Source organism: Phalacrocorax aristotelis, chromosome 1 (genome assembly GCF_949628215.1).
Source record: "Phalacrocorax aristotelis chromosome 1, bGulAri2.1, whole genome shotgun sequence".
Taxonomy (NCBI): Eukaryota; Metazoa; Chordata; class Aves; order Suliformes; family Phalacrocoracidae; genus Phalacrocorax; species Phalacrocorax aristotelis.
In genome coordinates, this window is record NC_134276.1 from 99,364,093 (window position 1) to 99,381,574 (window position 17,482).

At 38.2% G+C, this 17,482-nt stretch overlaps 1 protein-coding gene across 3 annotated transcripts in view; it reads left to right on the plus strand.

Moving 5' to 3' along the window:
• The first annotated feature begins 213 nt into the window (after positions 1-213).
• DSCAM (DS cell adhesion molecule) overlaps positions 214-17,482 on the plus strand; it is a 400,878-nt gene continuing 383,609 nt past the window's right edge. Inside the window, exons 1-2 of one of the 3 annotated variants that reach the window (XM_075099616.1) lie at positions 214-291; positions 5,287-5,433. In XM_075099616.1, coding sequence (XP_074955717.1) covers positions 5,331-5,433 — 103 coding nt within the window. In that variant the 5' untranslated portion in view covers positions 214-291; positions 5,287-5,330. Of the gene's footprint in view, positions 292-5,286; positions 5,434-17,482 lie in introns of those variants that run through there. The other 2 variants (XM_075099606.1, XM_075099598.1) reach the window with 2 other exon arrangements.

Here is a 17,482-nt window from a genome sequence, read left to right on the forward strand (position 1 = left end):
TGTATTTTGTCAATGCATCTCTGCAAGAGGTAGTGTTTGCTAGCACCACAGGGACACTGGTACCCTGTCCAGCAGCAGGGATCCCCCCTGTGACGCTCAGATGGTACCTAGCAACGGGCGAGGAGATCTACGATGTCCCAGGGATCCGCCACGTCCACCCCAATGGCACTCTCCAAATTTTCCCCTTCCCTCCTTCAAGCTTTAATAACTTAATCCATGATAACACTTACTATTGCACAGCTGAAAATCCTTCAGGGAAAATCAGAAGTCAGGATGTTCACATTAAGGCTGGTAAGTACAGTCTTTCATTGGGTTCAAATGGGCTTGAGGAGGGAGGGAGGTTGGGTGTTTCAGGCAAAGTGTATCAGCGGCTGTGAATCAAAGTAGATTGGGCAGAAATGTAACCTCTGAACTCTTCACAATATTAAGTAAAATGGATTCTTCCCTGAAAGTGGATTCTTTCCCTGATTTGATTTATTTTGGTGGTGAAAAGTTAGTTTTCCAAAGATCATAATCAGTTGAGTTTCTGCACAAGTATAAGGAAAAATGAATTGATAATGAAATCATTAATCAGACCACGCTTACTCATTAAAGAGCTGTGAGGGAAAAAGATGCAGTCTTTGGATTTTGTATAGGGGCCAGAAGAAAAGTGGAATGCTTACCTAGTCACAACCCTTCTCATTTGCTTGTACTCAGCTGTGCTTTGTTTTGAGAGAGAAACTTGTGTCCTGTGTAATGATTCGGCAACTGATGTTGGTCCATAGGCAGCGCTTTCTGTTTAAGCTAGAAGATGAAAATTAGCATAATGCCTTTGTGTCTGTTTTCTGTACTGACTGTGTGCAGACTGGGTCAGCCAGTGGAGAATTAGAGTGGGATCAAAATCAGGCCTTTTGTTACAACACATAAACAGGATTGCATAGTTTTTGAAGGTTTTGTCTACCCACTTGAGTTAATTAAAATATTCAAACAAACAAACAAAAGCTGGTCTGGGAGCTAACTCTTGGCTAGCACAAATCCTCATAACCTCTTTGTTGCTGGAGCTGTGCTAGTCTTTTCTCAGAAGTATCTTTCCTTTGGAGATATGCCTTCACAGGAGTTATGTAGGGAAAACTGTGAACTGTTAGTAAGTAGAGTTGTCTGTGACTCTTTTTAAGTAAAAGAATGTATTCTCTTTATCTTAATGATAAATTAGCATTCAGAGATCTGTAGTTTGCAGACAATTAGCAGGCAAGAATAAAAAACAGGTTTCCCTGAAATTCTTGTGTCTTATTAAAATTTTAGTCTAAAAAAGTGGGTTTTCTTGCACAAAAAGTGACTAGTAGAAGCAAGTTCACGTTATATATATGTGGAGTTTCTGTAACGGTCTATGCTTCTTCTGAAAAAGTTTAGTTGTCCACAGATCAAAAAGGTTTGAAATCCAAAGAGTCATAAGAATATAGAGTAACCAACTTTATGTTTGGAACTTGTTCTGGTTTTTGTGGTTTTTTTAATTTTTATTTTATTTTAATGGATTTATGGACAAGTTGTCTGGCAGAATTATATTTAGAGAGAACATATTTGTTTGTCCTTTGTGGTTCTGTTAATGTATCTCAATTTTGAGCATCTTTTGGGCAGCATTTTTTTCCAGTATTAGTTTCCAATTTTCTTTTTCTTAGATAAACTGATGTGGTGGTGTAGAAGAGGCTACAACTTACAATGTTGCTAGCTAAGGCTCTGAACTGGTGTTTATTTAGTTGTTAATGCATATGATATGCATGACAGGATGCAGCTATATCTGTTGCTCAGCATTGACCCATTTATCCACAAAACCCCAAAAGAAGTCTTACTCCTCTACTTGAGAAATAAACCTCACATATGGAAGAAGGATGTGAAAAAAAGGCTTTGCAGTAGGTGGCTGTGGCTGCTTGATGCATAAGCTAACAACTCTCTTTGGCCAAGTCAGAAATGCCCCTTTCACCCCTTTTCCTTCCCTTTTTTGCCTTTGACCCCTGATCCATTCATTTCTCAATATGATTCAATTTCTCAGTTAATCTGAGGTTTGGATAACAAGTTAAAGAAGACCCCTTCTTTCATATGAATTGATACTGTATGTCAGAGCTGTCATTGTGCCTGATGGCAGATAATAGCTATTAGTGAGTATCTTTTCCAAAGTCTTGTGTAGTCCCCCAGTCATAGGAAAATACAGTTTTTGAGAGAGTGTTCTGTGCATAGCAGTAAGTGTATTTTATGTTAGGATGATAAACCCTGTGTTGCTGTTCATGTGAAATCTGTACACAGTTCCCGATTGGCCCTAATTAGCATGATTTCCAAGGGAGCATTTTCTAATCTCTTTTCTTCTCCATCTCCTCCTCCTTCCAATACCCTCAAGCAACAATAGGATTTCCCAGGAATACAGAAGAAATCAGTGGAGCATCCGATCATATCACAGTCATACAAAGCCTAATATAGCTCAACCCATTTTCACAGTCAGCTTGAGAAAATCTGAAGCTCATTTACCTGCTTCCCCAAGAATACGGGTAGCAGGTATAAGGGCTCCAGCTCACAGATGATTGTAATGTACTTAATGTACATTAATTAATTAATATACTTAATGATTGTACCAGAACTTAAGGGGTAGCTACAAAGTAAGTGGAGACTCCCTTTTTACAAGGAGTCACATGGAGAGGACAAGGGGGAATGGGCACAAGTTGCTCTTGCGGAGATTCCGATTGGACACAAGAGGAAAATTTTTCACAGTGAGGACAGTCAACCGTTGGCATAATCTCCCCAGGGAAGTGGTTGACTCGGCCACGTTGGACACCTTTAAGAGTCATCTGGACAGGGTGCTGGGCCATCTTGTCTATACTGCGCTCTTCCTAGAAAGGTTGGACTAGATGATCCCTGAGGTCCCTTCCAACCTGTGATTCTGTGATTCTGTGATTGTGGTTTTGCATCTAATTTTGCATATAATGCAACACACATCCCCAACCCCCCCAAACCCCTAACTGGCACACTTAGACATCCAAACCCTCTTCCAAGCCAGTCCCAAATAGGAGTAAAGGTGCATATCTTCAAGCTTTCCTGTGCAATCATGGCAGGGAAGAATATATCTTTTATTAAAAAGATAAAAAGGCTGGACTTCTCACATAAATTCATGACTCAGGGACTTGAGATTTTAAAAAAAATAAAAATCAGCAAGTCATTCTGGAAAGGACTGAGGGGCCTCTGAAATCACAATTATGTAAAGTTTTTAAGCAAGGAAATGAAGAAACTTCCTTCCAGATTTTGTCCCCCATGTATGGTTTCTGTGTTTGCTCTTACTGAAATGATCAGCTGGGCTGATTTTCAAAATGGTGAACTGTTCTGAAAAAATACACATATCTTTACCGGTGCTTTAGGTTATTGCTGCTAAACAAGACTTTTCTGTAAATGATGGTTGCAGCATGAGCATTAGACAAAAGTCAGCCTCATTAAGATGATCTATGTGTCATTCCCTCCACTGTAGAACAAGATTAGGGGGCTGCTTCATCACAGGGCAGCCAGTGTGGTAAAATCACTGCATTAAAGGTGCTTACAATTTCAGTTCAGCACTTATAACAGGGTTAAGAATCTTAACTGTTGATTAAAAATAAATCATTGACTTTTTTAGAAAGCTAGTGGAGTCTATCTTATCACAGAAAAATTGATTTGTTTTGATTTTCAAAAAGATATTTAATTTATAATTAAATTTATTTACTTTTGGTTGAAGTTCCTAACAGTTATACTGCTACAGTCTTGTTTGGGATGGGAAAATTCTGTCTTCCTTTTTCCAGTGGTAGCACTGGACCTGAAAACTTGATGCTGTTTGAATTTGTGAAAACTGCAGTTATGTTTCAGTACTCTGTCTTTTTTTTTCTTGAAATACATTCTAAGTGGGGCTGACACTTAGAAATTCCAATGTTCCTTGTGTATAAAAATACTTCTGTAAACTCTGCAAAGGATTTACTGACTCTTCAGTCTAGAATCAATGTGGTTAAATGTGATTGGTAAGGCTTGTTATATGTTTGTGGGCAGGATACGTAGGCAAGAAATGTCACTGTAACGTGGCAGGTCAGCATTGCTGACTTGGTTATGCTGCTGCACTGGGGTTGTTCTTCCCAATAACGTTTACCCTCAGCCATATACTTGCCTCAGACACACACATCATTTTCCAACACATTCACCCCTGTTTTCTTGGAAACTGTTTGTCACTTCAAGATATACAACTTTGTTCACCATCCCAAGATATGTAACTATGTTGGCTGTGGTGATTTTTTTTTTTTTTGCGCACCTTGACCTGCGTGGAGTCAGTGTGCAAAATCTTGTTTTTGCACTGGTCCCATGGAGGTCTATATTGCTGCTTGTCCTTTCTGTCTTACCCATTTACTTCCTGTAGTAGACAACATCTGTTTCTTCTCTGTCTACCACCTTCTCCATTGACTGTTGCTTGCAGGATTTTTCAGCACTTGTTCTTCATTGAATTGTTTCAGTGCCAGGATTTTCCTTCTCTCCATTCTCCTACCCAATGGAACTTCATCTCATTGCAGCAATATTAATTTGCTGTGAAGGATTTCTCTAGTTCTTTTTTCTCTTTGTCCATTAAATTAATTCCTCCAGATGCTAGATAAATCATATCCTGAGTCTAAGTGCCCCTGTGCTGTTTTTTGATACAACTCTGAATCATAGTTTCTGTTTTCTTACCGTAAATCTACTTTTTTTCAGTGCTGGCCAATTGAATGTAGCTCTTACCTTACCTACTGTCATTCCTCTGTGTTTCTGAGACACCTTGCTTCTTCTCTGGCTGTTACCTCTATTGATTTTCTCCTTCGGTTCTCACTTCTTCGAAATCCTAAATGACACTGACCTCTTCTACCCTCTGGATGTCTAACTCACATACAGTACTTGCATGTACGTTGTACCCTTTGATGGAGCAGAAAAGAATTTTTGATGGGAAATATGGCATGAGAAACTAGACAAGTAACAGAAAACATATAACCATTTATCCATCTAAATATGCAGTTCTTACAGAAGTCTTTCTCCTTGTTCTCAGAATTAGGTAGGGGAAGGACACAGAAATATGGTGAAATGCAGATTTTGAGGAAATGAAAAGACCTGGGAATGTTTTCATATTAATTTATGATCAGTCTTGAGAAACTGTATCATTTACCGAGGCAAAAAATATTCACAACCTGAGGAACCTTCTTGGGGGAACTTTGCAAGGCTAACTGAGGAAGTGGGTGGGATGTGTGATTATGACTTGTTTAACAAAACGTCTTCTTCTATCTTCAGTTTTACGGGAACCCTATACAGTCCGTGTGGAGGACCAGAAAGCCATGAGAGGCAATGTAGCAGTGTTCAAGTGCATTATCCCCTCCTCTGTGGAGGCATACATCACTGTTGTCTCATGGGAGAAAGACACAGTCTCGCTTGTCTCAGGTAGGCTGTTATGGCTTTCTTTTCCATTTGACAATGGCAGCTATAGTTCCTGGGTTTTTTCCCCTCAAATGCCTGATGTTTACTTTGAGTCAATTATAGCTGAATGGTATGTCATCCTTCCAGTAACATATTTCACATTAGCATTGCTGCATCCCTATGCCTGTGTGTGACATGAAGGTTTTAGACAGCCTTGCTTTTTCTAGCATGCTTGAGGGGAAAATAACATGCTTTTTGTTTTATACCAGACATAAAACCAGCTTTCTGGTGCTGTGGCAATGGGTTCATGTTTTAACTTTGATAAGGAACTCCTACATGCTACAGAAGTCTGAGTATCATAAAGCATGTGTTGGGTTGTAATTGTTTTTCAGTAGTAAAGTTACTCATGGATTAGAAGAAATCCTGAGTCTGAATTTGTTTGGTTATGTTTAAATGAGGTATGTAATCGATATTTATATTTTCATAATGCTTTAATCTCTAATATCTTCATATGTAACACTGGAGGCTTAAGCACCTGGTAAACCGTGCTGTAAGCTGAACATACTGAAGTGAAGCAATCTATTCTGAAGCAGATACATGCATTAGTCTATTTACTGAAAAGTGAGGAAATGTGGGGCATTGTTCAGGAAGTACAGGGAATTCAGCAAAGAATATCCAATGTTTTAAAGCATAAAAATTGTAAGAAATTCATGGGAGAAAGTATATGCAGGAAAAATATTTTCAGTATAGTACATATCTAAATTATATATTACACACAGTGCAGCTGTTGTTACACATACAAATGATTTATGTGTGCAGAAATTTGAAATATGTTTTTCCACGATAATGCAGAATGGAAAAAAATAGTTTGAATTAAGTGGTGCTGCAGAGTATGTTTAAGAATGTGTTTGTGTTTATGATCCTACAGTGTGTGGAAATATTTTTGTACTTCTCAGTATATTAATAATCTTTCCTTTCTGACAAACTTGGCGTTGATGGAAATATCTGTGTTTCTGTATGACTCATATTGTGGATCTTATTTCTCTGTGTTTTATTGATTCCTTATGTAAGCTCGTTCTATTTTTTTTTTTAAATTTTTTTTAATTAGCTTTCTGAGGATTTGGTAGATCTTTAAGTACCACATCATTGATGATCAGTTATCCTACACTACTGATACATTGTTTAAGCTTGGTAAATCCACTTCCTTGTTATGCTTTTGGCATGTTATTTTTGTCACTGAGCAACTGAAACTGAGTGTGTTTCCATGAAGAGGTCTGTAATATCTGAATTGTAAGACTCGCTGATATAGTCAGGCCGGAGTTGTATTTAAATATGTCAATAGGCTTTACCTAAACTGTGATTAAGATTACCTAATGCAACAGTGGATGGGTGTGTTTACTTTGCTTCGTCTTAAAATAAGCTACTATATGATGCATGTACATTTGTATGGGTGAGCGTTGGCTGGAGGAAAAGAATGCGTATACCTGCTCGGTTAACTACTTTAAGATTCTTTTTTAAGTCTATTCATTCTGTATTATAAGTAAACATGCATATTTTCTTGGTCAATATAGATTGCGTCTTCTCAGTCTGACTTTTTTTGACTTGAGCATTAGAACCTAGTACCTATGTGTTGAGTGGCTCAATCCTGTCCATCACCCTGGAATCAGGAGTAGGGCACCCTGGCCTCTGTATCCCCTCCTTTAGGGAAGAAAGTATGGCATTTCTGCAGACCATCATGGCTGCTATTTTAAGATAATTTAATTCTGGTTAATCTATATTGATTTTAACCCCAAACTTTTGGGGGACAAAAGTGTGTGATAACATTTCACTATGTGGACCTAAATTTTTTTTTTCTTTAATGCAACTTCTGATTGTGGTTGACTAGGATACAGTCATTAAAAATCTATTACAAATTTCAGCACTTAAAACACAGTTTCTAATTATCTCACAATCCCTTAATTCAACAGTTAAAATATCTAAATGGAAATAAAACATAATTCATTAAAACTGATGGTGTTAGAAATCTCAGTTTATCATATTGGATCACATCACAGAAAAGATTTAGTTTCAGAGATGAAATCACAGGTTAGATTACAAGTTGATGCTATCTGTCATGCAAGGGCAAAAGTGAGGCAGGAAAACATTGTTCCAGCTTAACCACAATGATGGCAAGATTTGTTTGTTCATCATTTATACTCTTTAACTGCGTCTTAATAGTGAGAGCATTTGAAAACCAGAACCCACATGTGTTTCATAAAACAATTGCCTTGAGTTTTACCCATAATCAATTTTGCAATAATCTGGCCATGAACTCAAATGGTAGATATTGATCAAGCCTGTCTTCTTAGAATGCCAGTGCTGATAAATAGGATGCAAGACATAACATACCTATTGAGCTGTTTTCTACTAATGATCAATATTCTGAGGAAATGCATATGCTTCCTTATACAGGCAATGCTAGCGTGTTTTTTTTCCCTGAGTGCTAGACCAGATTCATTGGTATCCTTTTTATCTCACCATTTAATATTAGAAAACATCAAATTCTGATTTGTTTTGTTTTTGTTTCTTAATACAACTGATTTATTGGTTACTCACTAACATCAGCAAAAATGAGAACCATCTTGAAGGGAAACCTCTGCCGTGAAAGACCAAAAATATAAAAAGATAAACACTCACAGAATGATGATTATAATGGTTTGAGTTGACAAGGCTTTTGTGGGGAAACTAGGTAGTGTTTACTTGAAAAGAAAGAAAAAGAAAAGAGAAAAAGGAAGGGGGGGAGAGAGGAAAATGATGAGAAGAACATTTTCACTGAGATGATATATCCATTTCAAATAGAAGACACAAGTAGCCCAGGAAGCTTACACCTTACAGGAGGGAATGGGAGATCTTTTTTGTTTGTTTGTTTGGTTTGTCTTTTTCCATTGTTGGTTTTGTTTTGTTTTTTTTGAAAGGCTTAAACCCTAAGTACAGTTTAGAATAAATATTTCATATATCCATCTATTCATAGTCCCATTTTGACTACTAGAATAGAGAGATCTGTAGATGAACCAAAAGCCTTTATTTCAGCTGTTACGTACTGTTCTAGATATCAGTTCTCTTTTTATGTAAATTCAACATCTTAAAGAAAAAAAAACCACAAAGTATTTTTGCTTTTATAATGTTAAAAAAAAAAAGCTTTTTAGAAAGAGTGTTTAAGAGGCATATTCCTTGATTAAGACAGTGAGGTGGTTTTTTTTATTTTTGTTCTTGCAACAGTATACTATCCTGGACATATGTGCTTTTGTCTGTATGCTTAGTTCTCAGAGAACACAGCGATGTCCACAGTAATCAAAGTGTGTAATAAATATGGCTGGGCAAAAGCTTCTTCAGTTTCCTGGCTGCAATTTTATGTCATGCCTCCAGGCTATTGTAATTGGGAGTTGAAACATATTAAGACATGTTGCTAGAGCATTTCCAAGGAGTGTCCAGATAGGTCAGACTCCCTGTTCGATAAAGGGGAAGATGCCCATGTCTGGAGCCAGAAATACTGAATTCTATGAAGTTTCCACATGCAAGGGCAGCTGTGGACTGAAAATGTGTGCATATGTTTGTCAGGGGAACAGCTAAATGACAGGAGTTTTGCTCGTACACTTTGTCTTTCAATGTGACATCAAATCTGGGACCAAAAAGCTTTTTCAGGGTGTCCTCTAGGGGCCCAGGTAGTGGAAAAAATGTTTTTTAAAGCAAGGCAAAAACAATTACTTGAATTAATCTATTCTGGGGAAAAGTAGAAAACCCCAACCTCCAACAACAAATACGCAGAATTCTTTTCAGACTGGAAAGATCAATTTTGAACAATTGTTAGACGAAGTATTCAGCCATCTCCACTAGATACAGCTGTGTTAACAAACTCTCATGACGGACAAGGACAGAAGCAGACTTCTGTGGTTGTCAATCTGCTACAAATGTATAAAGTGTATCTTATTTGCCCATCTGCATCTTTTAGTAAAAGCAATTGGACTTTCCAGTGGTGTGTGTCTTGCCTATACCAATTTCTGAGATGTTGAACAAACAGACCAACAGTAACTCTGAGAAATCTTAAGGGACTCACAAAGTGCAGGTTATTGCTGTACCAAGCTCTACAGCTGTAACTTCAGGATCTCTTTTCTGAAAATCCTTCTTTTCTGAAGAATTGTGTACTGTCAGTTGACTTGAAACTGAGTCTGAAATTCATTTGAATTATAATAAGTAGCGTAATGATGTGTAGTTTTCCCTTGTATCAGTAACCAGCTCTTATGCATTTTCATTAGATGGCACTAAACATAAAAGCCTAAATAATCCTAGAACATTGTATGACAGATAGTTGCATACAGCTTGCTCAAAGGTCAAGTTTCCTTTCCTCCTTACTGCTTTTCTTCACAGTTTGGCCCTGCAGGACCAAAAAGTCCAGAAAAGTATTCTTTTTTTTTGTAACAACAGCCATAAAAACAAGGAACAATAGTATAGAAAAGTGCCACAATGCAGATTGTGCTTCTGCCTCTGTGGAGCAACTGCCAGGCAGACGGCAGATTGGTGCTTGCCTCGTAGTATTTCTTCTTCACACGCAGAACAGTGAAGCTGGACTAGAAGGGAAGGTAAAGACAAAATAACTGCTGATTCTGCTCTGCCTAGGCGAAAGCAAAGAACAGAGTCGGTTCATGTGTTAATTAGTCCCAGAGAGAGCAAAGGATGGGTGTGGTTATAGGGAAAGGAAGGAAGAAAGGGATTATTAAAAATAAAGGTCAGTGTAAGGGATGAGCAAAGAGGCAGAAAAGAGGAGAAGGAAGAGCAGATGGAAACAAAGAGAAAGGCTGAAGAATTAAATTTGGTCTGTCACTACATGTTGTACTTCTGTTATGAATGCTTCCTACCCTGATGATGATAACTACGAGGGATTTCAAGTTTTTCCATGTATCTGAAAAACTTAATGCCAAGAGCAGGATCATGAATAGGTTCATGCCCTGACCTTTCTGAATTCCCATTTTCCTGTCTAATGACATACCATGCAAGGATCTGTCTGATTTATATATAGAGTGTGACTGCTTAAGAAAGGTAGAAAAGGAGGGAGACAGACAATAACGACTGTGCATAATGGCATATTTAAATCTGCACAGAAAGAATAGCAGCTTTGAGGGAAAGGTGTGTAAGCGTGAATAGAACGCAGTTCCCTGAAGGGCTATGATTGACGTGCAGATGACAGCCGATGAGCCTTCCAGCCAGCATACTTTCCATCGGCCAGAAATTACACACACTGGACCATGTCTTGAGAAGTGTCACTGATGTACAATGACCTACATTTGATGTAATTAATTGCATTATTTATTTACACACAGTTCCTCAAGTCTTGTCTTTAAAAGGCTCTGGGGTTCTTGGATCTCTTTCTGCACAAAGGGCTTTTCTGAACTGCTGCGGTTGACAGTAAGCAGTCAATGTTTACCAGTAGTTATCATGTGGTGGTGTCTAAAATACAGCACTGCAGTTTTCATTTGTGCTGGCGTTTGGAGATTACAGCAGTAGTTCAGTTTGCACAGAGCAATTGCTGTTTTTTCAGCCATGAGGTTTGTACATAGTGGGGAAAGAAAAAAATCTCTCTTTATGGAGAGCAGTCCTGTGTGCAGAGTCCTGTGTTCAGAATTAGATTATTGCTGATGATCATAGGGATTAAGTCCAGCCATTTGATTGAGGCTGTGTCTAGTAGAGATGAGCTATGATCTTTCTTGTTTTGGTTTGATGTCAGGGCTTAATTATGGTTGCCAACCAGCAAGCATTCAGCAGACGCTTAACCTATGCCACTGAATGCCCTATATGCAAGATTTTTTTCCAGTTCCAGGTGGAGTGGGATGAAGACTGCAGTTTTTTGTGCTTAAATATTAGCAACACATATAAATTAAAAAAATAAATTCTGGATGTAAACTACCTTCTACCAGAAATATGTCAGTGAGATTTAATTCTGCTATTCAAAGTTGTGATAGCACACAGAAAATAAAGCAGTCAAACCCCTCCATCTGCTGAACTTCATTGACTCCCTGGAAAGCTAATGTAATGTTCAGCAATGCTCAGTTTAGACTGTAGGTTTGCTGTTACAGTGATGTGTTTTCTCAGCTTCTTAAAGACATGTAAAGTGCACTTGCCCATCTCTAAAGACAATATATCACTTCCTCACTTTGTTGTTCAACACGGTTATTTTCTGAAGGGATCTATGAAAAAGTAATTTACTACATTATTTAAGAAATGTCTAATTATCTGCATTTTTCCTGAGAACATTGTTCTTTTAAGAGAAGAGTGTTTTGTAATCCTAGAAAGTGGAGGTGGTAAAACCATAGCACTTCCTGTTTGTAGAAACATTTTTCACACTATGACTCATTGTAAACTAAAATTGTAACTGAGAAGGGCAATATACTTAAAATTGTTCATTGGATGACCTTTCCTCTGGCTACTCTGCAGCCTGTGCTCTGTGTTTGCTTCCTATTCTGTTACACTGCCATATTTTGATCAGGTGAATAATTCTAAACCTGCAGCTGTGGAATCGGTAGGTTTGGATGCAAGGATTTCAACAGTTTTGTGGGAGGAAGGTGTTTAGGGTGACTTGAAGGGATGAAGATTGAAAGTATCCAATCCACATGCCAAAGAACCACGGTTTGCACAGAGGAAAGTGAGCAATATGACTGTAGGCAAAGAAGTGATTTCTCATCACTTAATCAGCACAGGGACACATGCATGTGAAATGGAGGTGTTAATATTAGAGAGACTTGTTTTCCTGTAGAGGGAACCTGCAGACTTTCCTCAGTGTGACTGGACGTTTTGGCTGCTCTGAAGGCCTGGAACACTGTTAGCTGTTTTTTCTCCTCCCTCTCTCACAGTGTATTTGAGTGGGGTGTCTTGGTGTTTCAAATGCAGAAGGCCAAAATTTGCCCTGTCTCTCTACATCCAGCAATTTTAATACTAATGGGGTTCACAAATAGTAACAGTGTTTTTGGCATTTCAGTAATGAAGTGTGTCTAGGAGACAAGTGTATTGTAATTTTTTTCCCTTCAGTTGCTGCTGTGTTTTGGACAGCCCTCAATTTCTGTCAGTTGGAGCGATCCTTTCCCTCTACTCACTGAACACCCTTCCCAACAACCCCCCAATCCTCTTTCTCTATTTTTTTTTCTCAACCCTTTAATTTTTTTTTCTCTCTACTTACACAATTAAAGTGCATGAAAAACTTGATTGAATTCAGGCCCCCTTCAGAACTGCTTCTTGCATTCTTGCGAATTAGGGCAGAGGAAGGGGGGGAGAGGGAGGGAGGGACAGAAGTTGTAATACTGCTTTCTATGTTAAGGCTTCAAATATTTGGATTTTCTTTTTAAGCATATAACTTTCTCTCCTTCCCTCTCTCTGTCCATGAGTGCGTGTATACAGATACACAGATATATGCATATATACACACACACACACATACATATATATAGGCTCCTATCTTGTCTCTCACAGGCCTGAGGGTCTGTTGGACTATGCATAACATTATCCAATTTGATTCCCTAACTGTTCTGTTTTACCACCTTGTTATTGATGTTGCCAGTCATGAAGAGGTTTCTTTCAGCATGGTTGAATTCAGTGGCACAGTTAGTCTCTCATTGGAAATATCTGTGTCACATTATTTTCTCTCCAGATGTACTTGAAATTTTTTCAGTTTTCCTGGGGTGAATCCCATTTTATCATCTGGCCAGCTTTTTCTAGCCCCCTCAGTTCCTGTAATATTAAATCTCTGTGGGGTTTGTAAAACCTTCAAATAAATATGGCCTGCATTTTAATTAACTTGGTGTTTACCAGATCTTTATTAAAGGTGAAATAAGAGCAGACTGACGGCTAACCTTCACAGGTCTTCACTCAACATTTTTCCATTTTGTCTTTGTTCTTTGTTTACAATTCATCAGGCAGTTTTTGGTTCATATATTTTTTTCTTGAATATTTAAAACAATATTTTTATTGCTTTGGTTTGATATGCAGGATTTTGGGGGATCTGATTTGTAGACAGTGGTGCTCATTGCCATCAAATTTGTTATGAAAGGGCTGGGCTAGGAGCAGGAATGTACTTCGGTGAACTGTTGTGCTGGTTTTAGGTCTAATTTTATTATTATTTTCATTTTTACTTTTTGAAATAGTGATCGTAGCATCATTTTCTTCCTTATAAATCTACTCTGCTAGTGGCTTGTGATCTTGTCACCTTCCTGAATGGCAGTGGGATAAGTAGATGGCCACATTAAGCACTGTATGCTTGAGGTTTCCCATCAAAACTCTGTCTAACCTGAGCAAACAGCCAATGAGCTCTGACAGTTTTGATATAAGGGGACAAAATTGATGCATGAGATTCTTTTTAATGAGTGCGTGCCTTACTACCCAGAATGTTTTATACTGTACAGGTTTTGCCTCTGTACCTGTTTTAGGTGCACTCTGAGAGGGGTAGAATGTCAAAACTGCCACCAGCCATGATTTTTTGGGTTATTTTTAACACATCAAGGAGATACCTGCAGCTGACAAAACCAGTATTTTCCAGTGTTGTGCGTTGTATCAGGTAACTGATTTAAACTAAAATGTCATTGTGGAGTACGGTGCTATTAAGTAGATAAACCTACAGATTTTTAGGGCTGTAGATGGCCATACAGATGCTCATTTGGTTTGTCTTCTCCATCAGGAGTCCAATTTTAATTGAAAAGCTCATTAGAAGCATGACTTATTAGAAAGAATTGGAAGTACCTATCTGGTAGAGCTTTATTTCATTTGCTGTGACACCAGTGTCGTATCTCTGTTGTTTCACCTGGGTTGCTAAACTATAAAGGCACATTTTAATAGCATGTATGTTTTATCATTGGAGGAAGGTTACAATGAAGGCTAGGTGCTCTTTTAGTTAGAATTTTTTAATGCCTGCGATCTGGTAGGTGAACTGCAGCTTTGTAACTACACTGGGGTGACACAGGGGCAGATGCTCTGTCCTGCTGCAGAAAGGCAAGGGATGCAAAGGCTAAACAATTTTTGTTGCAAACAGGTGCTGTACCAAAAGTGCTTTAGGTTTTGCTAGAAAACTTAAAGCTACAGAATTTCTGACAAAAATGAGAGTAGGAGAAGAAAGATTGAACCTTTTAGATGTCCTTTCCCACCATCAAAATTAATTATAATTGCAATTACAAATATTTTTCATGGCAAAAATAGCCTACCAGTTTGCTAGTTCATGTTTGTTTGGTTTGAAATGGGTTCTGCATGTTTTTACTATGCACTTGAACACTGTTTGTGTTGAATGTGTTGAAATGTTTACTGCAGGCCATGGAGACTGACATGATGCCATGCTTTCAACTGGCAGAGGAGTGTGATCCACACAGACCTGTCAACAAAAGCAGGTCAGCAGGATAGAGCAAGAAAAAAAAATCAATAAATCTTTGAATTAATCATGCAGCTGCCAGAGAGAATTATGGGTGCATGAAATGAAGCATGTAGGTATACATCTACGGCAACTTATTCTCTCCTACCTCATTGTGTCCTTTTCTTTTCTATGCCTGCAAGTTTTCTTTCACCTACAGTCATCTGAATCACTCTCTGTTTATTTGGGTACCTTCATGGAATACTCACTCTTCATTTTAAAGTAACTAATTCAATATGGGTCACAGATATCCCTCTTATTTTTTTCTCTCTGCACTGCCACTTTTCTCACTGACTGTTGTGCTCGCTCAATACGAATTAATACAGGAAGTTCACCTCTGCCTAAAACTAAGAATGCACATCTTGTGCAATGAATTGGACCGAAAGCAACTGCTGCTTTGGTGAACAGAGGAGTTAAAAATTCATGCCTGTGCTGCTGATGTCTCAGGTGAGCGGCATCCTTGCTGAGCCCTTCTGCAGCAGTGTGGCTGGGAGATGAGCTCTGACCTGAACAGGGCTAAACTCACCCAACCTGGGCCAGAACCCCCTCCACGGTTCTCGTTCCCAGTTCTGCCTCACAAGCAGCTGTGGTCAGTTAACATTACTATCAAGAAGGAGCGTTTCACACCTTGCTCTCTGAAGCTGGACAGCAATCAGGTGCAACCATACAGAATTAAAAGAGCAGCTCATGAGGGAATAATTTGACACTAGGGACATGCTTGAGAGGACTGTGAGGAATTATGAGTTGAGATGCATCCTGTGTATATCTTTGTGATTTCAGCTCTGTGCTTTGGTTTCATTGTCTCCTCCTCCTCAGAAGGATTTATCCTTAGTTGCGGTGCCCTGGAGGGATTGTTCTGTACCGCTTCCCCATGCAAAACTTGAGTGTTTTACTGCTGCCCTGCTTCTGGGTCTGGTATTGAGGAAGGATGGTAAAATTAATGTTCCAGTGCCTTTAAATCTTTGTCTGCTCTGAAGGCAGAGGTCCCTCCTCTGTGCCTAGCTTAACTCTCCAGCTGCTGAACTTGGTCATCCACTATGGCAAGGATGTCTCCTTGGCTCTCTGCCCGGGATCGAGTCTGGCTCTCTTCCAGTTGGGGAACAGCCCAGTACTGGATGCTCACTTTCACTGCAAATTCAAATTCATTTTCCTCTTTTATCCATGGCTTTCTTTGCAAACACATAGTGATAGTCATAAAAATCCCTGAGAACAATTACCCTGCTACTTGTGGAAGGTCAGGGCAAGCTCTGTTCAGGGATTATGTATTCCAGCAGGGAAAACAGAGCTGACATACAGCTCTCTTGTTTTTCAATTGTGTGCCTAGGGATTTTTAGTATTTCTAAATGTTTTTCCCCCTTCTCCATTAAAACAGAGAACCAAATTCCTGACACACTTAGAAAATACATTTGAGTTCAGATGTGGAGCGGATTTTTTTTTTTTAATTTTTGAATTAACAAAGAGACAAATAGACTATAATTTTCTAGGGGCAGAGAAATTTTTTTACTGCTCTCCCTTTGTGAAATGTTCTGCCCAACTGTATCTAGTTAAATACTATTGTTTAGTAAATGCCCATTTTAGTCTTCAAAGAGATATAACCCATACAAAAGTAACACCTTTTTTTCTCCTGATATTTTTCTTGCAGCTGATCCTCCAGGCAATACCTGAGTGATAATAATGGAAAAAAAATTCCCCCTGTTTTTTAGACTTAGTTTTTTTGTGGCTGTAAGAATGTTTTGTCTTTACTGACAACTGAGAATCCTTCAATGTACTCTATTTTCTCTTCTGATTTATAACTGTTTTTCTTAAAACACTGACAAGAAAGACATTTGTCTAACACTTAAAAAGTATTTCTAAGATTAGAAAAAATAGCACCAACTGAAGTTCTAAAAACCACCATATGGAAATGTACAACTATACTGTAAGTAAAACTGAGCCTTTAAATGTACAAAATAGTATACAGATTTTTAAAAATCAATAAAACTATATAGATATATTCTATACAAAGAAATACTCATTTGTTCTGAAAGCAAAACATTTCTGTAAAATGAATTTTCAATTTGGAATTTCACAAGAGTGTAAGAGTTTTAATAAGCTTAACAATTTTCACATGTATGCATAACAACATTTAATATTTTGAGATTATAATGTGTTTATATGAAATATTTTGCAATTCATTCTGAAATATAATAGAATACAGCAGCAGCTGCTAGTGTGAGGGGAGAGGTTAGGAAAAAGAAAATAGTGGGGAAAAACAAGAAAAAACAAATGCTAACATTGTATTGTATTTAAACGTGGAAGTAATGGAAAAATCCAGAGAAATAAGGGGTTTAATCATCTGCTTAATCCTTCTTGTTCTGCTTAAATATTTTTTGAATCCATAAATGTGCTGGATATCTTGATATCTTTGCTGCTGAAAACAAATAAGACTTGGATTTTCTTGGAAAAATTCAGTCAGAACAAGAGAAGCAAAACCGATCTTCTTTTCAAAGTGGGTATTTGTGACTTGCTGAAAAGCAATTTCAGGGCTGGGAAGCAAAAGCACACCCATAAATAAGAAGTGATAGGATAACGCGTGCTGTGTCACAGCACCCATTCAGCACTTTTATAGAATGAGTGAGAAAAAGAGAACCCCTCTAAATGTCAGCGGCCCATCGAGAT